Source organism: Coenobita brevimanus, chromosome 66, assembly GCF_032717465.1.
Source record: "Coenobita brevimanus isolate Jiangsu-jjx chromosome 66, ASM3271746v2, whole genome shotgun sequence".
Classification (NCBI taxonomy): Eukaryota; Metazoa; Arthropoda; class Malacostraca; order Decapoda; family Coenobitidae; genus Coenobita; species Coenobita brevimanus.
In genome coordinates, this window is record NC_137019.1 from 35,579,668 (window position 1) to 35,596,134 (window position 16,467).

General features: G+C 43.1%; 1 protein-coding gene across 1 annotated transcript in view; it reads right to left on the reverse strand.

Annotated features, from left to right (window-relative positions):
* The window catches only part of LOC145405252 (uncharacterized), a 72,269-nt gene extending 56,863 nt beyond the window's left edge, over positions 1–15,406 (reverse strand). The window contains exons 1-7 of the mRNA XM_080276670.1: positions 14,443–15,406; positions 13,377–13,541; positions 5,432–5,564; positions 3,088–3,284; positions 2,562–2,900; positions 1,573–1,724; positions 401–545 (exon numbers count right to left, since the gene is read on the reverse strand). Coding sequence (XP_080132796.1) covers positions 401–545; positions 1,573–1,724; positions 2,562–2,900; positions 3,088–3,284; positions 5,432–5,564; positions 13,377–13,541; positions 14,443–15,406 — 2,095 coding nt within the window. The remainder of the gene's footprint in view (positions 1–400; positions 546–1,572; positions 1,725–2,561; positions 2,901–3,087; positions 3,285–5,431; positions 5,565–13,376; positions 13,542–14,442) is intronic.
* Positions 15,407–16,467: the final 1,061 nt, after the last annotated feature.

Genomic DNA, 16,467 nt, shown 5'->3' on the forward strand with positions numbered 1-16,467 from the left:
CTAAGCCGCCTCGTCTCCAATTAGCAAGCGAGTCGGTGTAGCTTAATGATTTGGTATATATTTGGCGGGTATTTGCATTGCCTGTTTAGCGTCCTTTGTTATTAGTCGAAATAAAATGAAGTGCATGAATAGTGCTGAAGGACTGAAGAGCAAGTCATCCAGGAACATATGAATTACATTAACAATCTCTGTTTAATCTTTGTTTGCGTGAGCACGTGCATCCCCCCCTCACTCACTCACTCACTCACTCACTCACTCACTCTCTCTCTCACACACACACACACACACACACACACACACACACAAAGTAAAAAACACTCTGAATCTTCATTACTAATACTACATAATAAGTAAACAAAGCAATAAGACTGAGATAAAAAAGGCAATTTATCAAACTCACAATGGACCTTCAATTTCCACGAGTCACTTAAGGGTGGCGTGGCTGACAACGCTGACTGTGCCCGGCAGGTCAGCACTCCACCCTGGTCCCTCACACTGGGCGTCCATCGCAGCTCACTCACACTCACATTACCCTCATCGCGAACCTGTGGGGGGTAGAGAGTAGTTGTTACAGTCATTATTTTCACCTGAAGGAACTGGGTCACTGCCACACCTTAAATACCAACTAGAGGTTCCATTAAATTAAATGGGCCTTAGTTATGGTACATTCTTGCTACATCCAGACGATATTGTGGAATAAAGAAAATAGCTTACTGAAGGGGTTATTGAAGTTTATATTTAGCCTCTATCGCTAAAAAGTCTCTAAAATTAAATAAGTCTTTTGTCAATGGAACAAAAACAGAAAAACGTGTTTTGACTGAACAGGTTAATCTGGTTGTGGGTAATTTTAAACTAAAGACACTGTATTCGTAGACCAGAAGCAGCTATGAGTTTATTGTAACTAAATGAGGAAAAAATATAAATAATTTTTAGTAACCAAAGATCCTAAAGTGCATATATTCTGATTTTCATGACACTCAGGAAAAAGGCTATTTACCTCCACCTGTGAGTGTTATTTTACAATATATTCCGAAGAAAGTTTAATATATTTCCCTACATCTGCGAAACTCTCAATATCACTTAAATATCTCACGTCATTAATGGCACATAGTCGTACTTTTTTAAGCAAAATTATAAGCATTGAAAAGTATTGGAACTAAAATAAGAAGTGAATGAAAAAGGAAAAAAATATAAAAGAACAAGTATAAACTGTGGAGAAACGAAGTGTGCGTCGAAGAAAACAAATGGTCGAGGCAGTAAGGTAAGAGAATGGAAAAGTGATAACAGATTCTGATGAAGTGGTAAAAAGATGAAGTGAGCATTTAGAAAAGCTAAAGGAGGAAACTGATGTATGTTCACAATAATCATAAATCCAGTAACGGGGATAATTCTTCACTTCCACATGCCTTTCATATTCCGTCATGCATACTTACCCACAATAGTGTGAATACGTAGTCTTACCTTGATGCTTGCTGATTCCCATCTCTCTCTCTCTCTCTCTCTTTCTCTCTCTCTTTCTGTTTGTGTGTGTGTGTGTGTGTGTGTGTGTGTGTTACCTACCTGATGCCTCACTTGATGGGAGTGCGTGGTGAGGGGTGTGTTGTTTAGCAGCCATAATATACGAGGAGCAGGCCGCCCTCCCACCGCCTCACACTTTATATCATACGGCCGGCCCGCACTCAACGCACCTCTCTCGCCAAGGATACGCGTCCACAGGGGGGGAACTGTAGGGGTAGACGGTGGCGTATTAATGTCGTAGGGCGTCAACGTATGGATACAACAAATAAAAACCAGATATCCTACTTCCATACACACACACACACAGACACAGTCTCTCTCTCTCTCTCTCTCTCTCTCTCTCTCTCTCTCTCTTTCTCACTGCACCACTCTCATCAAGGATATGCGTCTACAGAGAGGGAAGGTGTGGGAGCGCGTGGTAGTGTAGGCCTAGTTAGCTCAAAGGGTGCCGAGATATGGATGGAACTGACACATATGACACGACTAACACATCCACCTTACACTTTGTCATCGCATCTCTCTCACCAAGGATAAAAGTCCAAAGTGCGGGAACAAGGGGAGGAGTTGATGGTGATGGGGTAAAGGCGAGCAGAAGTGTGACTGATAAGGGAAGCACCGAAACTCTTCCCCAGACGTCAATATACAACTGTGGAATTGACGAACCAGGTCCCTATTTCAGTTTTAGGTGTGAAATGGATTGGATAATGATGACCTCCTTGTCATGATGAGGTGTTCATGGAATTGTTACGTAGAAAGAATAAAAGTACCAATTTAATGAGTACTTTCATCATAATCATCATCATCACCATCATCATCATCATCATCATCATCATCATCATTCTGAGACATGCTCAATGGAATGAGTAAGAGAGGCATTCACATAATACTCGCGTCTCCATCATACAGAGTGTATATTCTCTTGTTCAGAAAATAAAGGATTTTAATTTATATTTATGTTCAATGGAATAATGTACTAAGGGGAAAAAACTTGCTAAAATAGGAGAGAGAGAGAGAGAGAGAATTATAAACTTGTACTGGCTTACAGTTCATGTTAATTACGACTGAGGCTGTGAGAGGTGTGGTGAGGTTGGTGTTGGAGGCCCGGCAGGTCAGCACTCTGTGGAGGTCACGCCGAGAGAGCTCATTCAGGGTCAAGGAATTGGAGATGACCCCTTCTTTGCCCTCCTTCCTCTCCCCCTGCCCCTCCCCCTCTTGATTCTTATCCAGTAACACGTCCCCCTCCCACCAGGTGACAGAGGGGGCCGGCGCTCCCCCTGTGACGCGGCAGTGCAGGGTGAGACTGTTCCCCACAAGGAAGGGTCCAATGTGGCCTCTCACCTCTTCCCCTTCGTCATTGTAGATTTTTAGGCTCTCGGGCGGCACTGTGAGGGAAATAGGGTCATTTTGGGTGTAAAAAGCGGGAGAATTATGTAACGAGGCCCTGATGGTGGTAATGTGGTAAGGTAAAAAATTAATTATCTATCTTCATACCTAGGCTGCGTACCCCTAATATAATCTATTCCAGAGGTTAACCTGATGTAATCTCCTTTTCCAGAGGCTACTACCCACCAATTACACTGAGCCTGGTGGATGATACGAGGGTGGGGTTGATGCGAAAGTCCACCCTGCACCAGTAGTCCCCTGAGTCCCCCTCCTTCACCCTCTCCACTCGTAGTCTGGCGCCCTTTGCGTGGAAGGTGGCGCGGCTGCCCAGTAGCTCCACGCTTTTCCAGTGGGTGGCAGGGCCGTTGTTGCGCATGTCATAGCTGATGGGAGATGGAAAACATTTATATATGTTGTCTGTACGAGGGACATTGGTTGTGGGTTGGTGTTGAAAGTAGTGTTAAGTGTATGGGATACTGATGATATACTGTACCTATCTATCTGTCTGTCTGTCTATTTATCTGTCTATCTGTCTATATATCCATTTGTTTATCTATAAATTTATTTTTCTGGATTAGTTATTCATGCTGCGTGATGTTTTCAGTGCGCACCATTCTTCTCGTTAAAGCATCTACTAACTCGTAATCATCTATTCTGGCACATGTAGAGTGTATGGTATGTAGGAGGACTGCTGGGCCTTGATAGCAGGCTGTGAAGCCTATGCCCAGAGTCGGACACATAAAAAAAAAAAAAATAAAAAAAAAAACTCTCCTTTAACCCGCCTACTTTCTTCGTCCCATATGAATCAGTCAAGTGATTCATCTTTGCATTCTCAGTAAAGCAGCCTAGTCGTATGTATGTCCATACAGAACTCTTCCTCAGTGTCAAAAACCTAATAATCTTATGAGATACCCACATTTTCTGTCCCTATTTTTCCCTTCACCCAAAGAACTTACGATCTCTTCTTCCCAGAGTTAACTGACAGTCTTGTACTGCTGACTGTAAGACCCACGTTCGATCCCAGGCTGAGTAAGTATAGTGTGAGTTGATGTTGCACAAGACCCACCAGTATGTCATAAAATTCCCTTGCTAATACCATAACACAAGTCCTAAATGAGGGAATCCTAGCATGTGACAGTATACCCGGTACGATGTAAACAACCAAGGAACGAAATGTGAGGAGTGTGTGGCACAACCTGTTTTGCGCAGGAAGGTCGCTGGGCTCCGGCAACATACTACATAGCATTCCAGCCCATAGTCAAAGTCTAATTTATTCAAAACATACCCTCAGCTAAACACATTTCAGTCCCATCCATCCTTCAGTTGTGTCTCATGTTTTCCATCCATTCGCGGGTGTTTCTTGTGTGTAATATATTCTCTCTTGTTTAGTCATTTGAATTTGCTTATGAACTGACACTCATCAATAATCTTATTGCCACTCTACGTCATTCTACAATAATCAGCTTGTGTGGTTCACTCCTCAGCAAAAAGAGTTTACAGGCCTCTTTCCTTACCTCTGAGTGTTTACAGATTTTACTTTCCTATAATATACGAGTAAAATATGTTTCAGAGCGAGGAGCTGGCTCGGCCTAAACTCAGAAAACTGTCCCTCCCAAATCGGCTGGATACAGAGGGACAGAGTCAAAAGGGCTGCAGTTCGTGATTCACTTGGGCTTTATACAGACAAGTCCCTTTGACCTTAACCAAGCTATTGATTAAAGTACGAGCCTCCACCAAAGCCAGTCAACATAAACATTTGTCAAGTGTCGGCCTGTGTCGTGTAAGGGTGGGCGAGGGAGTTGATTGGGGTGTCAGGGACGAGATGGATGGCAGGAAAGGATGGGGTGAGCACGGACTGGATACACACTGGTGGAGAAATCACGCTCCAAAAGTTGCCTTCCAAGCAAAAGGGAATGTTTCTAACTCTTCACAATTAATAGTTTGTCCAGCTTGAATATTATCGTATGGTGGATGCATGAATCAGTAAAAATGGCTTCAGCTTATTGAAATGAACTGTAAATAATCATGACCTATTTCTGACAATGAACAGACTCTGAATTCCCGCATATTACTGATAAGGTGTCCATGAAAAATGACACTTCTCTTCTCTCTCAGCTTAAGGATTTTATCAGTGTATATGATAATTGCTGCCTGATGACATACTTGTTTTGTTGCGTCTACGACCATGTGAAATGTGGAGACACTTCTTATATTTTCTGGATTTAACTGTAATGGATGCAGAAGCTAATACATGACGACATACTATGTTAGTCTTACCAAGATGAGATGATGTCACTGGTGTCAAATCCTCGCTAAACTTATAACTGATACAGATTCTATTGTCAATGGACCCTCCTATTGTGTCATAAGATACTACTATCGTAAAGCCGTTTTAGACCTTAAGATTATCGGTACAAGATCTATTGACTACATATCTACCTAATGTGGGCGAGAGGATACCACTGTTGTCTGATCCTTTCATGACTAAAAATAAAGATTAATATAGAAAACCTAATGCCTGAAGACTTACCTATAGATAGGCTTGTGAACGCCGGCCTTGTACCAGAGGACCAGTCTAGGTGAGTCTCCAGGGAGGGGTGAGGTTAAGTTGCATGTGAGGTCAGCCCCGCCACCCGCTGCTGCCCACACCACACGTGATGGAGCTGTGGGTGAAAGATTCAGTAATTACACTTTTTTTTTCTTTAACATCGCTTAAATTTGCCATGCCTCTAACTTCATTGCTGAGCTGTAACAAGGTATTAACACAAAACCACAGCGCTAGTCACGAAGAAGTACTACGGAAAGAATGCAGAGTCGCAGTATTGTCTTATTCTACCAATGAGCTATGGGAGATACGGTCAGCAAGAAAGATCTATCATTTTTTCAGTAGAGCAAACTTCAGCATGTTCATTTTATTGTCAAGTTACATTTTTGTTTCTCGTTTTCTTCTTGTTTGTATTTATTTATTTATTACATTAGAGGATACTTGTGGGTGGAGAAGGCATGTTATTTCTTATTGCACAACGATTTCTGTTCTTGCCATCGCCACCCTGTTTTCTTCTTGTCTTTAACAGAACTGTGGGAGAAAGGGATTACACATAATTCTTAACACGATCATGACATTTATACTCCTACCTTCACACTATTTTTCCAAGCTTATGGGAGACTTATGGATGCAGGAGACAATAACTGAGCACCTGAGCACCGTGAGATCTTTAACATTTCATTCTCGTTGCCGCCCACATCACTCACAACCTCTACTAAACGTTTCTTGTGTTTATTTACTTCTTAATAAAGATATAGTTTTCGTCACCTATCGCTGTATTCTTCGTTGTATTTTTTATTATAGTGACGATGCATGTCTTCTGCCCTCGATATTATTAGACTTGAAGCAGCGATTTTATATTTTCAGGGGCTATATGGGAAAGTCTTCAGCCTCCCTCAGGAACCTGGAGCCTTTATATGACAAATGGCAGGCCCGAAAGCTCTCATTTCCCTCAGGAGAAAGTCTAGCAAAGAGAGATGTTTCCCTTCCACCCCTGCTTCATCTCCCCAGGGACGCACCGCAACAAATTGAGTTCCACTGCTTCATTAAGGAGACACTGTGACAAAGAAAAAAAAAAAAAAATCCCTGGTATAGAGGGATGATGTAGAGAAATTCGCGTAAATACCTCGTCAAAGTGAGGATTGAATTAGACATACGCTCGTATCCTAGTCGGGTAAGGAAGCTCCCTAACACATCTTCCTAAGCGATTCATTTTCTTTATTACACCTTATTGTCCTCCTTTTCGCTATGTAAATCCTTCCTATACCGCTACACTCTGCATATATAAGTTACAAAGGGGTATTAACCAACCATATCAAAAAATAAATCACTAAGGAAGAAGTGTTAAGGAGCATCCTTACCCGACGAGAATACGGGACACAATCTGATGCAAATTATTCGATCGTATAAGACGGGGTAAAAGATGGAAGAAAAACACCCCATTTTTAGGCCACATTCTCTAGGCCTCTGTTCCTCACTATCCCTTACTTTAAGCCAGAAATTAAATAAAGAAATGCTGAGAACGTGACGATGAAATGAGGTGTTTTAACTTTCACCCCTCCCTTCACGACTGGATTATTTGCATCAGAACAAGGTCATAGTCTACGTGGATTTTGAGATTCGTTACATCACTTCCTAAGCGAATTATCCTACACATTACACCTGAAAATCCACATGTATATTATTCAAGCCAACTACATATATACCAAAACGACATAGCTAAAAAAATAGGAATTATTAAGATGGACTGCATAGAATAAACCGCTAAGGAAGAGGTACTGCGAAATCTAAGACATTAAAATATGTCCCTATTAAGTATCCCAATCCGACCTCAGTAAGACAAGGCTTTTAGGAATTATTTCTAACCAATCATATTCTCAAGAAATAAAGCTTCGTCCTTAACGCGTGTTTCTTTACTTCATCGTCCTATAACAAACTATCCTACTTTCTCATTAAAAAAAAAAAAAAAAATGGCCCCTGAAGCTGACTATACTCTTTTTACTCTAACTTGGCCTAAAATTACCATGTCTCCACCTTAAATGCTGAGCTGTAACAATAGATCAACACAAGGATATGATGCCAGTCACAAAGAAGTGCTATGGCAAGGATACAGAGCCGGTGCATTAGCCTATTCGGTCACTGAGCAATGTGGAATACGTTGCAAAAGGACGAAAATCTGGGCCAGGTTATGGTGAAAGGAGTATAGCCCAGGACACAGTCATACCATATATTTGTTTTATTATCTGGATTTTGTTTCTTCGTAGTTCCGAGTATATAATGGACGATTTTATTACAACATAGCACTGTTTTAGCGTCACCATTATACAAATTAATCATCAACATCATCATCATCATCATTATTATCATCATCTTGGTATTTTAATTACTCGTATTATTACTCCATGAAGCAAGTAATCACACACAGACTGATGGGCTAGTACGTGTGGAATTATAGGTTGTGTGGATAAAAGGTGATGGAGGAATGGGGTGTAGGAAAGGGAACAATGGAGTTGTAGGGGAAGAAAGGTAAGAGTGGAAGAGTACAGAATAGTTAAGAAATTGGAGTAGAAGTGGATTGAGGGATGTGAGAAGTAAGGACGTCTGTGGATTGCTGAGATTAGACTTTGTGGGGCTAGACTTATCATTAGGAATATTCTTAACACTTCTTCCTAAGTAATTTATTCTACGTGATATGCTTCAACATCAGCCTGTATGTTATCGAAGCAAATTCTGTTGATGTAAAAGCGATATAATTAATACTGGAGAATACAAAGTTGCAATATGAAAATAAGTTGCAAAGAAAAAAGTGCTACGAAGCCTCCTATACCATGTACAGTGTTGGGGAGCAGTGCGAGATGAATGTGTGTGTGTGTGTGTGTGTGTGTGTGTAATTCACCGAGTCGGTCAGGATCACTTGATGGTCGTGATCGTCAGCACTTTACCCTCCCGGAAGGGAGCTGAGAGCTCATATAGTCCGATCTAAGGGCAAGGCTGTGACCTTCACACACCCACACACCCGTCCCCTTGCTCAAGGGGGACAGTAACCACCCACTTCGTCAGTGAAACTTTTCGCAACCTGAGCGAGGCGCGAACTCCCGTCTACCAGATGGCAAGCGAGAACGTTACCACTGCACCAGCGAGCGGTGTATGCATGTGTGTGTGTGTGTGTGTGTGTGTGTGTGTGTGTGTGTGTGTGTGTGTGTGTGTGTGTGATAGCATGGAGGTGTGATGGATAACAGGTGAGAGGCAGTGAGCGATTGAGTAACATGTGGGCATGGTTGGCGGGGTGATTGGGTGGCTGGCCGGTGATTGATTATCCCCTTTTTACTCTAACCTGACCTAAAATCGCCATCTCCAGTCCTTCAATGGTGAATTATAACAATAGATAAACATTAGAAAGTGGTGCCAATCACAGAGGAGTGCTATAGAAAGGATGTAGACCCATATTATTGTCTTTGCCTGCCACTGAGCTACGCGAAATAAGATGCAAAAGGACGAAAATCTAGGCCAAGCTAGAGTAAATAAATAATATCCCGAAACGGAGAGTGTATGTTCGCATGATATCAGAAGATGGCTTAAGTTTTATGGCTGCTGTCTGCACGAGGATTATTAAAGATGACAGTCTATATTTCTTAGTTCCAATATTCCGCTAAACTGCAGCACTGAACAACCAAGCTTACCAATGCACCACCGATTTCCAAAATGTGGGTGAATGAGAAAGGGATGACTGGTAGGGTGAAGGTGTGGCGAATGAGTGGTGAGGGACAGCGGGTGATGAGGTGATGACGTGTGCAATTGACTGGTTGTGAGATGACCAAGGGTGGGGTTGGGAGGGGAATCAGGTAAGGAAGGGAGAAGCAGAGGGAGTGGAGATAGAAAAAGGAAAATAAGTTGAGGAGGGAGGGAGAGATAGAAAGAAGGAAAGAAGAGGGGGGAAAGGGAACAGAAAGAAGGAAAGAGAGGAGGAGCAAGGGGGAGATAAAAAGAAAGAATGAAGAGGGGAAGGGAAAGGTAGACAGAAAAGAATGATGGGGAAGAAGGGAGGGGTATAGAAAGAAGGAGAGAAGAGAGAAAGGGAGAGGGGGAGGGGAGAGAGATAAGAAGAAAGAAGAAAAAGGGAGACAGAAAGAAAAAAAAGAAGAGAGGGAGGGAGAGGGAGACAGAAATAAGGAAGGGGGAAGGGGATGGAGCGAGAGACAGCAAGAAGGAAAGAAGAGGTTGTTGCAGGGGGAGATGGAAAGAAGGGGGAGAGGGAGGGAGAAAGGGGTAGAAAGAAGGAAAGATGAGGGGGAGGATAAAGAAAAGAAAGGAGGAAAGAATAGAGGGTGGATGGGGAAAAGAAAGACGGAAAGAAGAGGGGGGAGGATGGGGAAAAGAAAAGAGGGAAAGATGAGGGGGTGGGGGGAGAGATAGAAAAAAGGCAAGAAGAGGGAGGGAATGGGAAGATACAAAGAATGAAAGTGAGAGGGTGGAAACACGGGAGAGAGGAGCAGAGGGAGATGGGACAGGAAGGAAATGGAAATCGCAGAGAAATCAGAAAGAGGAGAGGACTGAAAGAGAGGGGAGAGGGGGAAGGAAGGGGAAAATTGGGCAGGGGTGGGTCGAAAAGAAAAGGAAATGATAGTAGGAGAGGAGCAGGAAAAGGGAAAAAAAAACGAGAGAAAAGAGGGGAGATGGGGAGGTAGGACATGAAGGAGGGGAAGGGGAAGCTGGAGAGAGAGGTTGGGGGTAGGAAATATAGGCAGGGGAGAAGAGAGGGGCATGGGGAAGGGAGAGGAGAGAGGGGAGGGGGAAAGGGAGAGGAAAGAGGGAAAGGGAGAGGAAAGAGGGAAAGGGGGAGCATAAAAGAAGGAGGCGTAAAATAGACAGATGTCAGGAAGGGAGGAGAGAGGGGGAATGTGATGCGTAGGGGGAATGAGAGAGAGAAATGGAAGGAAATATAGAAGAGGAAGAAGGCAGAGGTGAAGGAGGAGGAAGAAGGAAGTAGGGAGAGATAGGAAAAGAAATAATGTTGAGAGAGAGAGAGAGAGAGAGAGAGAGAGAGAGGGAAAGTTAACCTCAGCGCATATGTTCATTTGGTATATTGTCAACAACGGTCCAGTACAACCAACTATTTTGTCAATGATTGCCGTCATACCTGCGCGTTAGCGAATAGTTTTCCAAATATTTCGGCTCCCCAAAAGCCAATCTCTGTTTTGATGATTCCTGCACATATAGTTTTACGTGTGTGTGTGTGTGTGTGTGTGTGTGTGTGTGTGTGTGTGTGTGTGTGTGTGTGTGTGTGTGTGTGTGTGTGTGTGTGTGTGTGTGTGTGTGTTCTCAAATTACAGTGTGTAGGAAGGTGAGGTTATATGGCAGTGTATGCACTGTTTTGGGGGTTATTAAAAATGTGGAGGCGTGAGTATGAGCTTTTACACACACACACACACACACACACACACACACACACACACACACACACACACACACACACACACACACACACACACACACACATACACACACATACACACACACACACACACACACACACACACCGCTCGCTGGCGCAGTGGTAACGTTCTCGCTTGCCATCTGGTAGACGGGAGTTAGCGCCTCGCTCAGGTTGCGAAAAGTTTCACTGACGAAGTGGGTGGTTACTGTCCCCCTTGAGCAAGGGGACGGGTGTGTGCGTGTGTGAAGGTCACAGCCTTGCCCTTAGATCGGACTATATGAGCTCTCAGCTCCCTTCCGGGAGGGTAAAATGCTGACGATCACGACCATCAAGTGATCCTGACCGACCCGGTGAATTACACACACACTCACACCCACACACACACACACACACACACACACACACACACACACACACACACACACACAGTAAGTAAATAAGTAAGAATTTATTGACTACAATATCCAGTTACACATACAGGATTTCAAGCAACAATAAACCTTAGCATGATAAACAGTACATCAGATATTAGCAAACAATTATGGTGCACAAAACAAGCAAAGCATTAAAGGGTTGATCAGTGCATCTATATAGCCTTAATGAAAGATGGAAATCATTACACTTCTGTTAACTACAGTTTGACCAATCACCTTTTTTACGGAAAAAAAAATCCCAATGATATATCATGGTTAGAATAAGAGCATACAAAATGAATTAAATACACTTTAAATAACATAGGTTATGATAAACATTATAGTACACACTAGCCAAAATAGGAAAGGACCTTATACACTATCTCCTCAATAGGAAACTGAGCATCGTCACTAATTATTTGACTTCAGGAAGTAAAGTTATATCTTGTACGCCTGTGCTGAGTCAGTGGACACATCTCTAGTACATGCAACTCTGTTTGCACAGCACCACATGGACAGAGCCGCTCTGCTACCGGGAGACGTCCCCGTCCACGCCGATTCCAACGGGCTGTCTCAATCGCCAGACTGTGACTGATTACCTGCAGCCGACTAAATGCCATTCTGCGTACCTCACTAGTTTTACCACGACATTTATAGATCTCGTGAACTGTTAAGGTAGGGTTCAACACATTATAAATTAGCCTTCTAGAAGATGTAGAGTTAGAAATTGATTGCTTTAAAGATTCAATGCCGACTTTAACATCATCAACAGAATTATTAAACTCTTAATGTGTTTACTTGTTGGTGTGTTAACCGCCATGGTCAGCCTGACGGCGTGCACCCACGGGTCATCGGGCATACCGCGCCTCTCCCCCCACAGTCGCTGGAAAAGCTTCCTCTGCCTTGCTAGTACTAAAGATTTCAGTGGCGGGCACCCGAGTTCCACGTAACAAACGTCCGTGCACGCCGTCATACGAGCTCCCAGCAGCTGTTTAATACCCCAGTTATACAATTTTTCCATTGGCCTCAAGTTCCCATTGAACCAGGACTCACAGCCATATAGGATGGCTGACATTAAGGCTGCTTCAAACATTTTCTTTTTAACATAAAATGGTATGTCTATATTCTTTTCCAAAAATGACACAAATTTCAGAATGTGGCACATTTTTGCTTGTGCGTGGGCGGTAATGGCGGACGACAGGGTCCCGTCGCTTGTGAACAGGCTGCCCAGATACACATACCTGTCACACCATTGCACGACCATATCACCAACGCAGAATGGCTCACGATCTCCCACTGACGCATGGATTGCAAAGAACTTGGTCTTAATATTATTCACAATCATGCCATTATTTACACAGAACTGATTCAGAATTGTAAGTTTATGTTCCGTCCCGCGTCGCGTTGTCGAGAGAAGAACAGTATCGTCCATAAGGACAAGGAGATGAAGCCACTGTAAAAAACCATCTGGCTCACAATTGGACTTTATCAACTTAATCATGCTGTTTACAAAAATGATAAATAATAAACAAGATGTTGGGGACCCCTGTCTGACGCCGATCCTGGATGTTACAATGGCTGTCCCAATAATGCTCAAAGTAACCCCGTATATCGCCACCAGCGCCGCTAACATTCGCGACCCGCACCCCAACTCACGTAACATGCAAAACAATTTGGCGCGAGGGACCCGGTCGTATGCCATTGAAAAATCGACAAAGCAAACAAATAACTTATGCTTTCTCCTGTGGGCCAAATCAATTAACAGTCTAAGTGTCACAACATGTTCAATGCAGCCCCGGCCCTCCTGACTCCCTGCCTGCTCCCGATACAGAACAAACCACATAATTAACCGAGTTGATAGCACCATGTCATACAGCTTTGCCAAACAATTCATTATATTTATACCACGGTAATTCTTGGGTAATGATCTGTTACCTTTCTTAAATATCGTAACCATACGGGCCAACTGCCAGGATGTGGGATAAGAGCCAGAGGAAAAGACTACATTAAACAACGCTAATTTAAACTATCCACCGGTCTGGTAAAAACTTTATAATTCCTGGGCTTATCCCATCGGGCCCACACGCTTTATCTTGCTTTAATCTATGTATTTCTCGCACAACCTCATCAAATTCTATGTCATCATCAAGAACTGGTATGGTTACATTTGCATCAAACTCAGTAGGTACTATAGGTTCAGCATCATGTGGGTTATATACCTCCTCAAAAAAGGCTTTGAAATCCTCATCTGTGGGTTTTTTATTACCGTCAGAATCATCACTATCATCTCTATACTCCCCACGCCAGTCTATAGCTTTCCACATACGCCTGTCATCCATATCATTTAAGAGTCTCTCCCACCTTATCACTGTGACATCCTCTGGCACAGTCACCTGGCACTAGCACACCTGTACAAAATGTCTGCCATTTGGCTCACATTGGTATCAGTGTCAGGATCAAACTAGGGAATATCGAATCGAGAAAGGTCCCCAATAAAGTTTTCGATGTGAACATCACAAAACTTTATAGGACGTTTTAACCGAGATTTCTTCTTCTTACAACCTGAATACAAAACTGCATGATCACCAAGCAAACCCGCCCGCACACCAAGACACACCCTATCCACCACAGGGGGGGACAGAGCAACTGCTATTGGGGCGTGATCCGATGGAAGATCAAGATCATTATTCACAGTGAAACTTTGAATGCAATTTAAAATTTTGGTAGAAGCAATACACACTTCTGCTTCGGAAATCCATTCATTACGTTTCCTATACGTCAGATTGCTCTTATAATGTTTTTCACCATATTTCAAGTTATTTACCACCACTAAATTTTGTTCTACACATACAGTAGTCATAGTATTTGCATTCTCATTAGGCAAATTAATTTGATCAGGAATCTCGGGGTAGGTCCAGAGACAAGTAAATTCACTAAAATACTTTGAACACCAGTACCAAAACATGTGTTCAGGTCTCCCATTAGTAGAACATTACAATTTTCCTCTTTACCACATATGATTTTCTCTTGTATATAACTGAAACTGTTAGGATTAAAGTACTGTGAATCTGTAGGGGGCACATACACAAACCCCAAGAGCACAGTGCTCAATAGGGACAATCTGAACCAAATTTGGTCTTTCATTTTACAGTCTACACCCATCACAGATGACTGTAAACAACGCTTTACCAGTACCACTGTGCCCCCTCTATGTCCGTCTGACCTCACAGTGTCTCTATAACAAACATAGCCAGGTAGAGCGGTACGATCACTAGTTTTCACTTCATTCAACCCTATCACATCGTAATTCATTAACAATGCATGTACACTGGGCTTTTCTAACTTTGTACGAACTCCATTGATGTTCCACGATATGATGTTCCACGACATGATTGCAACATTTCTCCTTTGTGGTCCACCTAGAAAGGAGCCGGCCGCCTCATCACGATAAAGTTTCCTCTCCTTCGTGTCCAGCCTGATCGTGCAGCCGACGTTCTCTGGTTTAGTCCTCTCTGCGGCCTCAACATCCCGCAGACGTTTCCATTCGTTCCGTACAGAAGGATGTACGTTTTTCTTCACAAACACACGGTCATACTGCGCGTCAGTCTCCTTTAGCCTCCTGGTCTTCCCAAGAATTTTATCCCGCACCTGCTTCGAAGCCAAGGTCACCAGGATGGGCCTCTTACGTCCCCCTGGTTCACCTCGTCCCAACCTCCGACAGGACTCGATGTTCAGGGGTTCGCCCAGTTCACTCCAGATCTTGCTAAGTTTCCCCTCGTCCGTCGTTTCTCCAGCTAAGCTCTCGCCCTCATCAGGGACACCCAGGACGACCAGCCTTGTTTCCCTTTCTCTCCTGTCGATGGACTCCAGGAAGCTCTGCTGTCTGGCAATGATCTCAGCTTGCTTATCAATTTGCTCTTGCATATGTGACAATTTTTTATTGAAAACACTCTCTGGTGATGTTATTTTACTCTTGAGATCTGCCAGTTCTCTCGTGATCTCATCTAATTTCTGCTGTAGCTGACGATTTGGTTCCTCTAACCCGTTTTTTGATGCGAGGATGCAATTCACCAGTACATCTCTATTCTGTCTTGTTAACTGGTGTTTCTCCATTTGCCATAAATCACTCAGACATATCCTGGGAGCTCATTTCTTACTATAAAATTGGTATCAGCTGGCTATAATTACCCACCTATATTTATGGTTACGAGTAAAGAGGTGGGCATGGCTGGCCAGACTGACATTCCACTTGGCTATGACGTCACACAATACGTCACGTACCTCTTGTGCGCATGCGCGCGACAGGGAAGACTGATCGAGGAAAGGGGGTAGCTCAGGGGTCCAGATTTTCACAGGCTAATTATAACTACTGTAAATACCCTTCAATAACCAAAACTCGACCACACTGTTCTTACGGTCTTCATGCAGCACTAGCTGGTCTGGGGCTACCCGGGGATTCGTAATTCAGCAAGAAATTTAAATGAACTGCAGAGCTCTCCACCCCCCCCCACACACACACAAAATCATCTCAGCCGCAAAAAGATGAGAATGTACCCTTACCTCCCAAAGCTCTCTCAGCAGAACAAAGCCATCTAGTATTACCCTGCATAATATATCGGTATTAGGATATGCCCAAAGAAGAGAATGGTTTAATCGATAGGTCAGTCTTATCCCTTAAATTTTCTGGATGTCCCTCAGGTAAGCAAATCCACCTGGCGTTTGTCTAAATATATTGATCTGATTCACAAAATGCATGAAAAGGATTTGTGATACTGTGAGGGCTGTAGGTATGTGGGTGGTGAAAGACTGTGATATGTATGTATTGTATGTGGGGAGAGAGAGAGAGAGAGAGAGAGAGAGAGAGAGAGAGAGAGAGAGATTGAATTATAGATAGACAGACTGATAGACAGACATGGATAGACGACATACAGATATTAGAATGTAGGGAAGGAAAAAATGCAGAAACAAAAGATGAAAAAAATAAATGACCATCAGAAATTAAAGATATGTTTTAATCTTTGAGCTTTTAGTTCTATTCATACTGCCCTGAATGGTGGGGGTGAGGTAAGGGGGACATTGGTGAGGACGAATGTTAGCAGTGAGGTGATAGTGCATGTGGATTACGTATAGGAGTACGAAGGAGAGACATGGATCTTGGGAGGTGTTAAGAGTAT